Source organism: Ctenocephalides felis, unplaced genomic scaffold (assembly GCF_003426905.1).
Source record: "Ctenocephalides felis isolate EL2017-DRISC unplaced genomic scaffold, ASM342690v1 CF-g0.4_SCAFFOLD_01886, whole genome shotgun sequence".
NCBI lineage: Eukaryota > Metazoa > Arthropoda > Insecta > Siphonaptera > Pulicidae > Ctenocephalides > Ctenocephalides felis.
In genome coordinates, this window is record NW_020538040.1 from 172074140 (window position 1) to 172092885 (window position 18746).

Sequence of the window (18746 nt, forward strand, 5' to 3'; positions counted from 1 at the left end):
ATACAACACGCACTTCGTTGAAAAGTAAAAATCCATTAAATAAAATCATTATTAAAATAATAGAAAAAATAATGCTTTCAAAAAAATAGATTAATAAACGAAAAAAATGTATGAAAATTTCGGAATCGTGCATTTAAGTTTTATTAATAATGAATTAGTATGATTAATACTAGTATAATTAATAATTAATAGTATAATTTTATTAAAAATTAACAGTATAATTGCAATTTCTGAAAATTGAAAACTGGGTCAGTTTTATATAAGTCAATTTCAATTTATTTGCAATTGCGTAAAACTGTAATTGACCAATTATAGAAATTCGTAAATCTCATATGATAATTATCATTTATATAAGAGAAAGTCACCAAAAATACAACGTGCAACGAAGTAAAAATAATCCACCTATTATGTATTATCAACGATAAAAATATCCCTGATGACATTGGCAAACTGTCAATTGGACCGTGTTGTGCGACGCGCGCACCTTGTAATTGCATCGATTGAATTCTCATGTTGTCTCCATCTCTTTCCTCCCCCAAGAGAGAGAAGAGGCAGAGCTATAGGACGTAGGTGTGTTTTCGTTCAACCTGAACTCAGTGTTACGTAATCTTACGTCACAAATATTAGAAGCAGTAGGCCGTCGTGTGGATGGTTAACGTCAGATAAGAAACTATCGAAAAAAATTCAAGTGTCGTTTATCAAAGTTTAAATAATCATATCGCGATGTTTTCCATCTGTAGACATACATTATCAACAAATTTACAGAGGTCAGTGTCTTTCTCTACAGTATTTTTATTATTGACCCCCGGATGAATGTTATCGTTAGAATTGATAACATTCGATCGAGTGTTATAAGTTCAAGTGCTTATAATGATATTAATCATTTATGTTATTCAATAATGTGCAAAATGTTTTACTTAGAACGATGAAAATGATAGGAATTTATCAAGAATTTAATTGTTATTGTTTGTTTTGAATGTGCGCTTAAAATGCGCACATCGTATCACATTACAATTCTATAATATGTAATTGCTCAAGGTCATTAATATGTACAATTTTGGGGATGAAAAGCAAAATATGTACATATACTTGAAATTGTATAAGAATTTATTTCTGCAATGATATTTTTTTCTAGTATGCAGAAACGCAATTTACGGCAAAATCAATTGACAGGTTGTATATAATTAGTCCTATCATAACAGGTGCTAATTAACGCATAGAAACAAATAGACTTGTTATTGTGGAAGTTGATTATTTCTTTGCGTATTTTTCTACTATATATGTTTGTATATATATATATATATATATATATATATATATATATAGAGATAAATTTTAAATTAGTCCTTGTTACAAGTCTAGAAAGTTTTTTCTGGTTTCTATAAAGTAGAATTCACAAATATAATAAAATAATAACCGAAAAGGATGTTCCTAACACCTATCCCCATCAAACTAATCAATATATGAAATTTTTTATAGTGCAGAATATAAGTATTGATTTTCCATGTTAATTCTCATTTACACTTTGTTTAAATATTTGTGGGTTTCAATTGAGTTTTTTAATAAAAGTTTAAGCATTGGTAGTCAATGATTATCAAAATATGATAAATCCATTTGTACCAGTATAATGTGACTTCAGTTTTGTGATAAGTTTATATTTCTATTATGATCTTTTTTTAGGGTTGGGGAGCGGGCAGCCTCAGTCACATCTGTGGTACCTGAAATTTGTTTAAACGACTTTGGTGTAAAAAATGAACCAGTATTAGGTTATTTGAAAAATTCTAGAGAACGATGCAAATTAGAAACTGCACTCGAATCGACTGCGGCTAAAATTCAAGATGTACCCATTGTTATTGGTGAAGAAGAAATACGCACAAGCGATGTCAGGTGATAAATTATCTATTTTTTAAATTTATGAATAGTTGTTATTTATTTAAACAAATTTTAATTATGATTATTTTTAGATTCCAAGTCATGCCCCACAACCATAAACACAAATTGGCTCAGTTTTACTATGCTGACAAAAAAATTGTTCAGAAAGCTATTGATAAGGCTGTTGAAACGCAGAAAAAATGGGATCGTACCCCTTTAAGTGAAAGGTATTTTACTACACTACATCTTAATATATAGTTTATTTTATATTTTTGAAGTAATAATTGATTTTTTTTATCTTTTAAGATTATGTATTTGGGAGAAGGCTGCAGATTTAATGGCCGGTGTTTATAGACAAGAATTAAATGCTGCAACCATGTTAGGACAATCAAAAACAGTCATTCAAGCTGAAATTGATTCTGCAGCTGAATTGATTGATTTCATTAGGTACATGGAATTTAAATTAATTGAGGACGTTATTTAACATATTCTCAATATATTTCATTATTCCATATTAATACCAGAATGAATGCCTTCTTCCTGAAGGAATTAACTAAATACCAACCAATTAGCGAAGATTTGAGTGTTACAAGGAATTCTATGCGTTTCCGAGGTATTGATGGATTTATTGCTGCTGTTAGTCCTTTCAACTTTACCGCTATTGGTGGTAATTTGGCCTATACACCAGCTTTAATGGTAAAGTAATGGATTCAGCTTAACTTAGAATTACAGAATAATAATTTATATCTATGTATAATCATGTTATTCAACTTTATTGATACAATACTTCTATACTCATAAATTTTGCTTACATAAACATTTATTGAGAAGTACATTAGTAACAGTTGTTTCTTGAAATATGATTAGAGTAACATATTTTGTGTTGTGATTCCAATTAATCAAATAGAAAATTAAGTCTTGCAAATGATTTGAACATCCAGTTTCTTATTTAAAAGTATGCATATCTTTTATTACAAAAGTGTGAAAATAGTTGACTGTTTTAGGGCAATGGTGTATTATGGAAACCATCAGATACAGCTTTACTGTCAAATTGGATCATATTCAAGATCATGCGTGAGGCTGGTCTTCCACCAGGTGTTGTCAACTTTATCCCTTGTGATGGTCCTGTATTTGGTGACACTGTCACTGCCTCTCCTCATTTAGCTGGCATTAACTTCACAGGATCAGTACCGTTAGTATAAAAAAAACTTTCTTTACCTACTTTTAATAATAATATATTTTAATTATGTGAATTTTTTTTTCAAAGTACTTTCAATCGTTTGTGGACTCAAGTGGGTCAAAACATTAACTCATACATCAACTTCCCACGTTTGATTGGAGAGTGTGGTGGTAAGAATTACCACTTTGTTCACCCATCAGCCGATGTAGCATCTGTAGTGGCTGGAACCATTAGATCAGCATTTGAGTTCTGCGGACAGAAGTGCTCAGCATGCTCTCGTGCCTACATACCTGAATCTCTGTGGCCAAAGGTAATAGAAAGTCATAAATAAATTATTTGAAATAAATAAAGGATAAATTATGATTTTAAATTTATCTATTCTTTTAGATCAAACAAGGTCTTCTCTGCACCAGAGACACATTGAAAGTAGGTGATCCCAAAGAATATGATACATTTATGGCAGCCGTTATTGATGAGAAGGCTTACTGCAGGATAAAGGGTTACATAGACCATGCTTGCAAATCAGAACATGTAGAAGTACTGGCTGGTGGTAGATGTGATGATAGGTATAACTTTAATATTATTTTTTAATTATATTGTTAACAAGCAATAATAATGAAAAAGTTGAACGCAATTTGTGGTTAACTGGTTAGCTTTCACATCTTTTAAGCTCTAGCAATTAGACTTATTGCTTAAAGCCAGTTTCAAACTATTTGTTAGTCTAATTAATTCCTCTTTTTTGATGTGCATGTAGTGTTCTGGATGGTATAAACAAGCATTAATAAATAATCTTTCAAATTTAATGGTACACTAATCTTTTGCTTTGAACATTTTTTTCCAACTACTTCCAAATCTACAACAACAAACTCCCAGTAAATTATCAGCTGTTACAATTATAATATTAGAAATTAATGATTTGTTATAGTATAGTTTAAGTTTGCTATAATTATATTGCTATATAATAAATATGCAATGTTTTTCATAAATTTACTTTTTATATTATAATAATATGCTAGTTTTAGTGTGATCGTTCTATTGATTATTATATTTTTGCCTAATTATTATTTTTAGCACCGGCTATTTCATTGAGCCTACCATTGTGCAAACCAAGGATCCCTACGATAAGCTGATGACTGAAGAAATATTTGGCCCTGTGTTGTGCATTTATGTATACCCCGACAAAGATGTGGAAAAAACCTTGCAGTTAGTAGGAACTTCCACCAAATTTGCTCTGACTGGAGCTGTATTTGCTAAGGATGAGTAAGTTTTATTTTATGATTAAATATAAGAACTATTTTTTGTTTTTATTTGAAATTTGGAGAGCTTTCCATAAATCTTTTTTTTGTTTAAGTTTATGGTTGTGTTTACAACGTTTGTATTAATAATACCAGTTATTTTAGTTTGATAATTAAGTGGATTTAATTAAAATTCAATACTTCTTAATTCATTGGTGATTTTATTAGACATTGATCTTTTATGTATACTTTTTTATTTTTTTGACATGCTAATCTAACTTGGAGCTAATTTGCTCTAAAATTAATTACTAAATTAAAGAACAATTGACGTCAAGAAAGAATGATTTGCTCAATTTACATGTTTTATTTCCATTTCATAGAAGATTATGGAATTAGTCACTTAAATATGTGAAATTCAAAAAAATTATTTGGAATTCAATGTTATTTTAATTTTAGGGCTTTCTTGAAACATGCTTTAGAAGAATTGAAAATGACAGCTGGCAACTTTTATCTTAACGATAAATCTACTGGATCTGTTGTTGGACAACAGCCATTTGGTGGTGGTAGAATGTCAGGTAAATAAACATAAATTCCTAAGTTGAAATAAAATTTTCTAATACATCCATGATGAATCATTAAACATAGTTAATGTGCTACTTCAAAATATTGATATTTATATTATCTATCCCCCAGGTACTAATGACAAGGCTGGTGGTCCCCATTATGTCTTGCGCTGGACTACTCCTCAATCTATCAAGGAGACATTTGTTCCAATCACATGTGTCGACTATCCATACATGAGAGAATAAGCTGCCAAATCCCCCCCAAAGCACCCACACCATAACAATAATTCAATGGACACTAAACCAAAGATGCGTGTTACAAATACTCTGTTCAAGATCTCGATCATAAAATTTGCACACAGTCCGGTTCACTTTTGATTTCTGTTATTCAGTAACTATTTTATCTTTACCGCGCACTTGGAAAATAACAGGTGAATCAAAGAAATTGATTTTAGTAATTATTTTTCTTGTTATATAAATAAAAGAATATTATAGTAACATTTTGTCCATTAAAAATATTAATTTTACCTAGGAAGCAATATCAAGTATTCATTCAAGTCAAATTTGAAGACATTTATTAAAAATCGATGTTGACCATTTTATTAAATAGATTTATGAAAATTTATTGTTGATATTAATTTTATCCATACTTTTACCCAGTATTTTATTTTATGATAAGTTATTTTATTTCAAAATATGATTTGAAAAAGAAAAGTTATATATCTTTATAGTGAAATATTTATAAATTGTGGCTCAAGTAATTGATGTACTTGTGCAAAAGCAACATTTTGACATTATAGGTTTGGAAATTGAACTAAATTCAATTATAAAAATATTATTAATTGGTAAACTTACAATATTGAACATGTTAATTTTATATTCCATGTTTAGCAAAGAAGCTACTAATTTAAAACAATAAATAAATACATGCGCAATCAATCTCTTTTGGTTGTGCATGAAGTGTGATCATTAAATTATAAGTATTCTCAAGTAAGATCTGAAAACTATATCAAAAATGTATAATTAAACTAAAAATATATATTTATTATATAAATATTTACTATAGCGACAATAAACAATTTTTAATATAAATGAGTAATGTATTAAGTTGAGTTTTGCTCGTGCGAATGTTTATTGTTTATAGAGATAATTAAAGAATTATGTTAATGAAAATGAAATGTAATTGAATATTGCATTAAATAAATTAACTCTGGGTTAGTTTAAAATTATGTATGATTTGAGACACAGCAACAACTGTTGCTGCATTTATATTTTGTCCATACAGTTGGTGTGTATAAAAGACGAACTGAATGAAGTTAAATTGTTCAGATTAATGTATTAAAGTAGTTAAAAGTTAGCTTGATGTACTAAAAGATGTCATGCTGTATAATTTATTTCAACAAATTCACTGTTTGTAAGATGCTAAAAGTAGTAAGTGACTACTCTCACTGTCAGTCAGTAACAACATTGATATCAGTGTAGTGAATAAATAATAAGGCACTGGTGTTTTACTGTGTAAATTGTGTAAAATAGCATTATATTAATATATTGGAAACAAGTACTGAAAATTGTAAAAGTTAAAGAAATATTAAAGTTGTGTATATTTCAAGAATAGGGTTTTATTCATTAACTAAATCAATCCCTCAGTCTAGATGTCAATATTAACAGGTAAATATAACAATTTGTTTATTCTAATTTTATGGAAGACAGAATTTTAATGTTTATGAAGGCACAATTAGGTCAATGTTTACTGCAGAAAACACTTTATGGCTAGACAATTATAAAATACACTCAAATCCATTATACGAACTAGAGGTATAGCCTGCTTGTGCCTTCATTTGTGATCACAGTTCTAAAATGCACTTATCACAACAGATCTATAAATTTTAATCGAGTTTAATTATTCTACAAATGCATCTGGTTTCTTAAACTGAAATCTTAAAATTATTTTTCAATTTTCACAAGTCGAGCATTAGTAAATTGGGATTTTCCAAATATTTTTTCCATTGTGTTGAAAAGTTCACCATTGTCGCTCCATCAATAACTCTGTGATCTGCACACCAACTAACAGTAAGAATATGAGCTTTTACAATTGATTCACCATCGGGTCCAAATCGTGGCAACACCTAATAAAAAATTAACTTATTTATAATATTTTATATACAATGTTATTTTAGAATTTTTCAAAAATGATACAAACCTGTGCTTTACCAATTGCTCCAATAGACACTTGCGGTGCTAAGATAACTGGATGTGTGTATGTACCTCCCATCTAAAAAAATAGAAAAAAATGCTCAAACTTTTTCTAAATATGATTATGTGATTTACAATTCTACTTTCATAAACTTACATTTCCAATGTTTGATAATGTGAAAGTTCCACCAGCAAAGTCTTCGGGCCTCAAAGAATTTTTCAAGCCTGCTTCTTGCAGCCTATTCACCTCTGCTGCTATTTGTAATATATTTTTAGCCTGCACATTTTTCACATTTGGAACTACAAGGCCTTGAGGTGTATCAATGGCAATCGTTATGTTGTGTGCACCTTTAAATATAATATTTTCTTCTTTATCATCAATTGAACTGTTGAGTATTGGATATTTTTCTAAGCACTTCGATGCAGCCTTTATGAAGAATGGCATAAAGGTTAATTTTATGCCGCTTTGAGCTGCAATTTCTTTTACAGAATTACGCAATTCAACTAATTTGGTTATATTGATTTCTTCACTGCAAGCAAAGTGAGGTATTTTCTGTAAAATAAAGTTCAATATCCCATTAGGATATGTGTTCATCCATATATCTAAATATATATATATATATATATATATATATATATATATATATATATATATATATATATATTAGGGTGGTCCTTAAAATGGTCATTTTTGAATTTTCTTGCTCCCAGCGGCTCAAATGGTTCCAAATTGATAAAAAACAATTCTCTGAAAGTTTTAGCTCTTAATATTAAGGTTTAGAGAGAGCGCAATTCAATCAAACTTCGTATGGAAAGAGCATGGAAAAAATTTTGAAAATTAAAAAAAAATGTTTTAGGTATAACTTAGCAACAAATGAATGAGTTTTATTCATTTATTTGTTTGCTAAATTACATCTAAAGAACATTTTTAATATTTTTGAAAAATTTTCCATGCTATTTCCATACAAAACTTTGATTGAATTGCGCTCTATCTAAACGTTAATATTAAGAGCTTAAACTTTCAGAGAATTGTTTTTTATCAATTTGGAACCATTTGAGCCCTTGGGAGCAAGGAAATTCGAAAATGACCATTTTAAGGACCACCCTAATATATATATATATATATATATATATATATATATATATAAATTTAATTTCGAAATATTTACCAAAGCATCATTCATGGTCTTAAACATAACTTTCTGTACACCTTTAATGGGCACCATATAATCTTCTTTCACAACAGTCTCTGCTTGTTGAGATTGTCTACCGGCCATAATCTTTTCTTGAACTTCTGCTGACATAGGTTTACCATCAGCCGTTTGATTAAGATGAACTAAAATATCTTCTTTTAGAACCCTACCACCTCTGCCTGTTGCTTGTACTGTACTCAGGTCTAACTATTGAAATAAAATAAGATTATTATTAACTAGCACATTGTGCAATCAGGCTAGTAAAAAATGAATTCATACTTTATTTTGCATTGCTATTCTTCTAACAGCAGGTGTAGCCAAAACCTTCTTACTTGTTTTTTCCTCTGCTACAGGTTCACTTGTTTCAGTTTTTTGTGCTGCAGCAGGCTTTGGAGCTTCACCGTCACTTGATGAACTTCCATCTATATAATATAATTAATAGATATGCTTGCCATTATGTTTGTATCTATTCCAATTTTGTCATTTTTCTCACCTGTCTCAGCTTTATCATCTCCATCATCTTCAATATCAATATCCACTAATGGCTTTCCCACAAGAGCAACAGAATCTACATCATGATGAATTTTTGCAACAACTCCATCATAACGACTGGTAATTGTAACCGAGGCTTTATCACTTTGTACTTCACAAATGTTATCAAATTGCTCAACTTTATCACCGACTTTGACAAACCTGAGAAATTTAATCACTGTAGACTCACATTACATGATCGTGTTAACATGATAAATAACATATCTTGAAGTCTAAACAAATAAGTTTAGGAATGCATAAATATACATGTATATATATATATATATATATATATATATATATATATATATATATATTATAACAATTTTGATATCAAAATAACTAAAATCTTCAGAGCAATACATCAAATAAAGATGAATAATATTTTATATAATCTTTATTATTTACATATGCTTCCAAATATTTTAATTCTTAACATGAAAATGGGTATTAATATATGAGAAATATTATATTATGATATGAAGTAGTTGCCAATTGTTTTGAATTTATTTTCTACAAACTGCAAGAAAATATACAAAGCAAGGAAACTTGAATTATGTATTACGATACATATTACAAGGATATTCCAAATAATAAAATACTTTTATGATAATTAAATTGGAAAGATAAAAAATCATTTAAATAAATTAAATAATAATAGCTAAATCATTTTAAAAATATAAAAAGATATTTTGCAAGTGATAAGAATTTAGTTATAAAATTGAATACAGTGAATGATTAGCAAATAACACAAACAACGTATTAGTCTCAACTGCTATATAATACATATTTAAATATATGCTATATATATATATATATATATATATACATATTTAAATAATTTTGTTCATGTATAACACCAATTAAAAACCTTGTTAATTAAACTTACAAACTTTTTAACTCAACACTACATATAACTTTAATCGTCTATTTTATTTTTATTTAACTACCATGTCATTTACTTATATATAGTTTAACTTTTAGTTTGGCGTTTAAATTAATAATTCTTTGGACTGTGCTATTAGTTTTGTGATAGTTTCACAAGGATATTTATTTTTCATTCGCAAGGATAAATATGTTTAACTTTTGAATTAGTAATTCCTTGGACTGTGTTATTATTTTTGCGATAGTTTTATAAAGATATTTATTTTTTACCAATAAATGCTGGTCTTGATATAGTCTGAAACCTGTGGATTTATTTGTAATTTTAATTACTACTTTTTGTATTTGGTGTTATGTCTGAACTGAATCATCTATAAATAAATTAGTAGTTTTAATAAAAAAACAATAAACAACTAACTATTTATCATGTATGTTTGTCATCATATTCAACACATTAAACAAATTCTAAAAAATATTTCACAAAATTCAAAAATTTACATCTTAGTAAATAAATGAAGTATTAACAATATCATTCTTTAACGATGATTAGTTAATGTGATTAAATTTGATAATGTGCTGAATAATGATACACATATGGTGTCAAGACATACATAATTAATAATTAATTGTTTATTGCTTTTTATTTAGACTATTTGGCTGCCAATAAACATTTGTGGATATGTCGAACAAGGAATCAAATATCATATATATATATATATATATATATATATATATATATATAATATATTATATATATAATATGTATATGAGATTCAATCGTCAGGGCAATACATTAATTAAAAACTTGTAGAAACTTATAACATTTTTATTGTTTAAGAAACTTTTTTTGCAACATGTTACTCGCTACACAAAGAAATTCCTTCTAAAAATTTATATAATTGTTCCAATTTAAAGCGACAAGAAATGTTTTAGTAGTGCATTTGTGAACAATTATTATTAGAAAATAATTAGAAATATTTCAATTACATTCCACTGAAGATGACACAAAACAATGTGTCGAGACATATAGAAACAATAAAAATGTTATAAGTTCCTACAAGTTTTTAATTGATGTATTGCCCTGAAGATTGAACCTCACATATTTCAACATCAAAATATATTAAATATATATATATATATATATATATATATTATTTATTTATTTATTTATATACAAGTATGTAATCAGCGACTAAAATTTCTTCATTTTATTATAATTTGTGGGAATAATAGTAGGATTTATCAATCCTCATAAAAAATCCTGAATCTATAACAATTTATAACTCAACTGATGTAAGTTATACATTTTTAATGCTTGGTATAATTGTTTATTATGATTAAAACTACAATTAAATTGATGTTAATGAATAAATTAAATAATAATTACCATTCTTTAACAGTGACTTCTCTAATTCCTTCTCCAATGTCAGATAAATTAAAGGGAATGATCTTTTGTAAGTTCAAACTTGTATGAAAATCTGCGCCTCTATTTACATTCTAAAAAATCACAAGAGTTCATTCAGACCATCACATGATATTTAATAGCGTATTATTAATATTGATTTAAAATATGAAACAAATAATTTGTAGTTGTAGTTGACAAATACATAATTGCACATTGGTAGAGATTGTATCTTACCTTAATGTAAGATGTTTTATTAATTAATTTAACAAGAACCGATACATGTTTGCACTTCATTAACGTTGCCATGGTACGTTTATTTGAAATTTTAATGCACTAATTCCATTATAGAACTATCAATAGCTGACTAACTGCCGCTCTCTTAACCTTCCGGTCAAGTTTATAATTTATAAATAAATGATTCTGTTACTATAGAACTTTTTAACTGATTATGAATGGACACATACACACAGCGAACCGACAACGTCAAATGTCAATGTCACATTGAGCTAATGTACGGCTCCCGGAGTACTTACATTTATTGCTTATTATCGCATTATTTTACTGTGTTTAACCTTTGCGAAAAGATTCCAGTTCCAGTTTGCAATTTCTGGCAAAACGGTCGCCTAGGAGTATTCGTGGTAACGGACGGCTAGGCACGACAACGGCCGTTATTTTGCAAACAGGGGTGAGCAACATTTTTGTACAACCCTCCATGGGTTATTAGTTGGACCCGTATATATTTTGGGTTACATTCCAATTTATCGATATATTCTCAAACTAGTGAGGTGCATGGCATCGTGCCTTAAGGCAAATTGCTGGAACTTCCCATACCAGAAAGGGGCCGTTCAAGTATTACGTAAGCACTATAGGGGGGCGGGGGGGGTTGTTGATTCGCTTATTTTGGGTTGACATGGGGGGCAAGGGAGTCTGGATGATGATTACGTCATAGGTAGTATTTTTATTTTTTTTTTATATTGCAAAATGTTTACGTAAGCATGAGGGTAGGGGGTAAGAGGGGGATGGAGGGGGGTAAATAATTGTAATAAATCTGCTTACGTAATACTTGAACGATCCCAAATTTTCTGAAAATTTCGAAATTTGCTTGAACTGTACAAGTAAACTTTAAAAATTAACAATCTTGGTACGAAATCCAACAAAATTGTAACAAAATTAGTACCCATTTTTAAAAATGTTATCAAATATCTGATAATTGGATGTGCATATGTCTAATGATCATTTTTGACCGCCAAATATCAATTTGTTTCTACTTTGTCCCCTGTATCTCCGAAACCGCTAAACCTGCCTTACCAAAAAATTTCATCAATTCTTCATTTTGTTAATACAAGTAACATGTTTTTTGAATCATTCGTACTCCGCTCTCTCAAAAATTAAATTACCGTTTTTGGCACTTTTTGCCCCGTATCTTTGAAACGGCTGGACCTGTTCCACCCACGAAAAACTAATTAGCACGTCTCCTCATCAATAGGAATAGAATGTTTTTTGAATCATTCAAATCGGTTAATCGTGGACGAAATATTGAATCCAAACATACACACACACATACATCCAATTTTTCTAAGGTATGCCAAAATGTTCAGAAACCTTCAAAAGGTGAAGATATGCTAAAATTTTCATTTTCGATTTTTTTGCGATTACTATAACTTACCCTATGAGAAGTTAATAATTATGACTTTTTTCGAGAGATAAAGCATAAATCATATATATCAATATATATGATCTTTGTTAGACTCTTCAACCGGAAATAACAAAGTAAATGCTGCGCAAACTGGTCGCAGTACAGATAATTGAATCAATCAGTTGGAAGCGATATTATTTCTATTCCACATAATAGCTCCAAGATTCTATATCAATATAAACCTACTTGTTTGCTTTGGGAATTTCAGTTTGGTACCTTTTTTATTATATAGTCTTGTAATTTTGAGGTCACAACGACCCATCATAGCAGATTTTGGCTCATTTACAATAAAGCTTCTGCTTTCTTTGGTTATCAGATTTATCCGTTAGATACTCTTAAAGACAGAAGAATTACATTTAGACACATTAGCGGTAATAAGTTCGATGATTAATTATTAGTTTTTCAGTCCGATGAGGATTTGATAGTATATCCCCAAATGATCCCCAACGAGAAATCAATATTATTGATAGAGAGTGAAAGGTAAAAGGGCAGTCAACTTCAAATGAGGTATATAAACAATTTCAAAATAAAAAATAGTCCAATACAACGCTACCTGTGAAAGTTGAATGCTCTAAATGCAAGACTCGTTTATGTTTGCCAATTGCAAACTGTGAATTGAAAGTCATATATTTAAAATAATACATTAAAATTGTTAAAACCATTTTTTTATTTCATTTGTACGTATAGGTTTATAAGTACTGATTTTTGGTACCTTTAATTTTTTTTTGGATTTCAAGCAATAATTCGATCTATAGAAATATAACTCGTAGAAAGAGTTTGTTTTTGTCAAAAAATCTAACTTGAAAACTTTGTTTTTCCACGTTTGAACCAATTCTGAATCGAATGAGAACAAATTTGGATGAAGTGTGTGTATTTGTGTGTGTGTTTTTTGTATAGCAAAGAAAATACATTTATGCATCCCAGACTGGTCTTTTGTCTGGGTATGTCAGATTCAATACCGCCTGGACTCAATACCAACTAAATCTCCGCTTATCTCTTGTCTCTGGTCCATTAACACTCCGGTAGAAAAAGTGTCATTTCTAGAACAATATCTGTGTATGTGTGTGTTTATGTGTATGTGAACCATTTTTTTACCTGTCGTCCACGTTTTTTCAAAATCGGCTGGTCTGATTTCAAAAATTAAAAACAATTCTATGCAACTCGATAAGGACTAGCGTTGGTTAATTTTTCGCAACAATTAGCCAAACCGTTTCTTTGTATTTAGCAGAAAAGTATAAAATTTCGCAGAAAAATGCTAAATCTTTTGAGCAGTCTGTTATATCATTTATAAGTATTTTTTTCAAATTATTGTCAATTGTTTCATAATTTTATTGTTAGACTTAGGGTGCATTCGACTTGGACGCTTACGCGCTGTGAGCGCGCCGTGAGCGCGCTTTCATCGTTCGACTTGGCGCTGTGAGTGTCACATAAGTACGCTCGTAGCACCATCGTAGGATGCTCGTAGCACATATTTTGCGCTCAAACGCGCTCACGCCACGGAGGTAGGGCAGCGTGAGCGTGAGCGTCAGTTGTTTTTACTATCTGTCATTTCATTTGTTTATTAATTGTCAAATTCTTTATAATTCCGCAAAAATGGCAAGCTGTAGATCACAATTATTTTTTAATATTGATATTGATATTAATTAATTTTAAATTTCAATTTTAATATTACTATTAATTAAGCATAAGCTAACCAAATTTCATTTATTTATTAATTGTTAAATTCTATATAATCCCGCAAAAATGCCAAGTTGTATATCACATTTATTTTTTAATATTAATATTAATATTAAATAATTCTAAATTTTAATTTTAATATTACTATTAATTAAGCATAAGCTGACCAAATTTCATTTATTTATTAATTGTTAAATTCTATATAATCCCGCAAAAATGCCAAGTTGTATATCACATTTATTTTTTAATATTAATATTAATATTAAATAATTTTAAATTTTAATTTTAATATTACTATTAATTAAGCATAAGCTAACCAAATTTCATTTATTCATTAATTGTTAAATTTTTTATAATCCCGCAAAAATGCCAAGTTGTATATCACATTTATTTTTTAATATTAATATTAATATTAATATTAATTAATTTTAAATTTAATTAATTTTAAATAATTTTAAATTTTAATTTTAATATTAATATGAATTAAGCATAAGCAAACCAAATTTCATTTATTTATTAATTGTTAAATTGTTTATAATCCCGCTGAATGATCCAGAAAGTAATAAAATTTACACAATTACCGTTACCGCCAGTTGCCGCCATTTTGATGCTTATTGACGCTCACAGTTTCCAAAACGAACGGAATTTAGTTATCGATTCTGAGCGCTTATCGGCCAAGTCGAACGCTAAAAATTCGTGCTTATAAGCGTGAGCGCTCACAGCGCGTAAGCGTCCAAGTCGAACGCACCCTTAATGTCGTTTTAGAGTAATAATAATTTATAAAAGGTTTAACACACACATAGTGGGAATCACGTCATTTAATTAGTAGACTGTAATTACAGTTGATTATCTCATCACTATAAAACGTGAATAATACTTTATTACAACGTGTTAAAAACCAATAAAATTATCTTATACAATTCACAATAATTTTAAAGAGATGTTTATGATACTAGATTGTTTTAATAATAATGATACATGCAATATTTGTGATTAGATAAGAATTATAATTTTAATGAATGCATTAATTAATTTTAAGTAAGTGATTAAATTTTTTTCTAAATTCATCAAAACCCCGAAATATCAATATATAGTAGAACCCCTTTAGTACAAATATGTTTAATACGATTTTCCGCATGATACTCCACTTTGCGCCAAGTCTTGCATTTTGAAATATATTGTGTCTATTCCGCATAATTCGCTTTTTTGCTTAAGATGCATTTTTGATCTGGTCTTTGAGAAATCCTCTTAATGTGGTTTACTGTAAATCAAATCCAGTACTTCTGCATGTTCAATCGCAGCCACAGCCAAGTCTGACATCAGGCAGCTTTGATGTCAAATTTCTACTTGAGGTTATAGATCTCAAATATAGTTTTATGTGAAAATTGCCTCTCGTGGGTATAGCTGTATATATGATATATATACATTGACATAAAATGTCAATCAATACTTCGAGTATAGTTAATTAGGGTGCATTCGACTTGGACGCTTACGCGCTGTGAGCGCGCCGTGAGCGCGCTTTCATCGTTCGACTTGGCGCTGTGAGTGTCACATAAGTACGCTCGTAGCATCATCGTAGGATGCTCGTAGCACATATTTTGCGCTCAAACGCGCTCACGCCACGGAGGTAGGGCAGCGTGAGCGTGAGCGTCAATTGTTTTTACTATCTGTCATTTCATTTGTTTATTAATTGTCAAATTCTTTATAATTCCGCAAAAATGGCAAGCTGTAGATCACAATTATTTTTTAATATTAATATTGATATTAATTAATTTTAAATTTAATTAATTTTAAATTATTTTAAATTTCAATTTTAATATTACTATTAATTAAGCATAAGCTGACCAAATTTCATTTATTTATTAATTGTTAAATTCTATATGATCCCGCAAAAATGCCAAGTTGTATATCATTTTTATTTTCTAATATTAATATTAATATTAAATAATTTTAAATTTTAATTTTAATATTACTATTAATTAAGCATAAGCTAACCAAATTTCATTTATTCATTAATTGTTAAATTTTTTATAATCCCGCAAAAATGCCAAGTTGTATATCACATTTATTTTTTAATATTAATATTAATATTAATTAATTTTAAATAATTTTAAATTTTAATTTTAATATTAATATGAATTAAGCATAAGCAAACCAAATTTCATTTATTTATTAATTGTTAAATTGTTTATAATCCCGCTGAATGATCCAGAAAGTAATAAAATTTACACAATTACCGTTACCGCCAGTTGCCGCCATTTTGATGCTTATTGACGCTCACAGTTTCCAAAACGAACGGAATTTAGTTATCGATTCTAAGCGCTTATCGGCCAAGTCGAACGCTAAAAATTCGTGCTTATAAGCGTGAGCGCTCACAGCGCGTAAGCGTCCAAGTCGAACGCACCCTTAGTCACAATTAGACAAGTTCTAGGTTGCCATACATTCAAAATGTTTTATAATAACGTCAAACCAATTACTGCAAGTCCTAGTATGTCATAATTAAAAAAATATATAAAAACCAAAGTTTCTTGGTTCTTCTTTCTGTAATAAGTAAATACTTAGTAAATATTTTATAAAATATATCATTTTTGTTTTTTGTTTATGATCAAAATAAGCAAATGCAATGTTATACTCAATATTTTGATTTACTTATTTAATTTTGATTTAATTATAAAATTTAAAAAAACAAATGGAATTTTACCCATTTTCTATAAGAAACTTTGGTTGAAGTGCGGACTATCTTAAAGTCAATATTGAGAGCTAAAAACTTTCAGAGATAATTGTTTTATTATTTGGGAAGCATTTGAGCCACTGGAAGCAAAAAAATGAAAAATATCCATATTAAGAACCTCAATAATATAAAAAAAAAATGTTGATCATCCCATGCTATCATTGTACAAACATAGTAAACACACAATTTACATACGACTCGAAATATTAGTTATTTAACTAATTTGTGTGCAGAGACCAATATCATCGAAAAGCAAATACTACAACATTACGTAGACTTTTAACTCTTTACTCCCACGTGTCGTGATTTTAAATCATATTAATTTGTTGATACAATTCAAAGGTTACACAGAAACAGATAAACTTTGCGCAAGTTATTAAAAAAAAACTACGTTTTCGTGTACTAATCGTACAGAAGGTTACAAATACGTAGTGATCATGTGTGCTCTAAAATATTATACACATATTACACATCCTTGACCCAGATTTATTGCAATAGTAAATAAAAAATAATAGAAAAAATAATAATTGCTCATTCCTCATATTGAGGAGCAATATTGGATGTTTTAGTAAGCCCCGTTATTTTTTAATAGACACAAAACAGTAAAGCTTAGTTGCAACATTTTAGTTAATTACTGTTAATTAACTAAATTAACTTAATATATAAATATATTTATATTAATCTAAAAATCAATAATCAGATACTATTACAATACTGATATAAATATTAATATAAATTACTAGACTATTATTATGTGGTATTTTATATGAGTATATATGATGGTTTATTCCTGAACTATTTTTTTAATATATCGAATATCAATCAGAACAAATATATTCTATAAGCCATCTATAAATTTGATCCCCAATTGACATTTTATAAATAAATCTAGCTAAATATTGATAAAAATAAAAAAAAGATAAATGAATTTGATTTTTCAAATAAATTATATTAATTTACACATACTTTTTTATACCCTAATCTATTACTAACTAATCCTTAATATTAGTAAATAAAATTAGAATAAAAAAGATATTTGAAAATTAATATAATTTATTTGCAAAAAAAAATAGATATGTTCATCAAAAATTCAGTTGTAGATCGGGGAAGAACCATACATGTTTTATATCTAGTCTAATAATTTATATTTATTAATTATTTAATTTATTAGTATATTATATATATATATATATATATATAATTACATATGTTTTATTTAAATATTTTATTTTTAATAAAATATTTATAGTAATAAAATAGTTCATATATAAACTTTTTAATAAGCTATTTTTAAATGAATTATAAAATTCAATCATTAAATAATAGTATATTTAACTAAAAGATTTGTGATTCTAATACATAATATTTATTTTCAAAATTTCGATACGGAAACAAAAATAATGAGATCTTACTAAACATTCATTATCCACGTCAAGAGTGACGTGGCCCAGCGTTTAGGCACCTGGCCTTGCCATAAGTTTCCCGGTTCAAAATCCGCCTTGCGTGCAGTCTGGTATCATGCAGTAGTGATATCATTTTTTACTTGAAAATATAGAAAATATGAAGTGGAAATAGCCCTTCCAGGTAC

The 18746-nt window shown here is 28.4% G+C and overlaps 2 protein-coding genes across 2 annotated transcripts; one reads left to right on the plus strand and one right to left on the minus strand.

Moving 5' to 3' along the window:
• Positions 1–609: 609 nt before the first annotated feature.
• On the plus strand, positions 610–5128 carry LOC113378730 (delta-1-pyrroline-5-carboxylate dehydrogenase, mitochondrial). The gene is made up of 11 exons (XM_026619299.1): positions 610–767; positions 1681–1887; positions 1965–2099; positions 2179–2319; positions 2397–2568; positions 2877–3064; positions 3140–3362; positions 3440–3618; positions 4124–4312; positions 4744–4862; positions 4981–5128. Exons 1-11 carry the CDS (start codon positions 724–726, stop codon positions 5094–5096), a joined length of 1713 nt encoding a protein of 570 aa, XP_026475084.1. The 5' UTR covers positions 610–723; the 3' UTR covers positions 5097–5128.
• Positions 5129–6471: 1343 nt separating this feature from the next.
• Positions 6472–11626, minus strand: LOC113378731 (lipoamide acyltransferase component of branched-chain alpha-keto acid dehydrogenase complex, mitochondrial-like). Its single transcript, XM_026619300.1, has 8 exons — positions 11289–11626; positions 11037–11146; positions 8730–8929; positions 8516–8658; positions 8213–8443; positions 7201–7596; positions 7051–7122; positions 6472–6976 (listed from the first exon to the last, which is right to left on the minus strand). The coding sequence occupies exons 1-8, from the start codon at positions 11358–11360 to the stop codon at positions 6809–6811; spliced, it is 1392 nt and encodes a 463-aa protein (XP_026475085.1). The 5' UTR covers positions 11361–11626; the 3' UTR covers positions 6472–6808.
• Positions 11627–18746: the final 7120 nt, after the last annotated feature.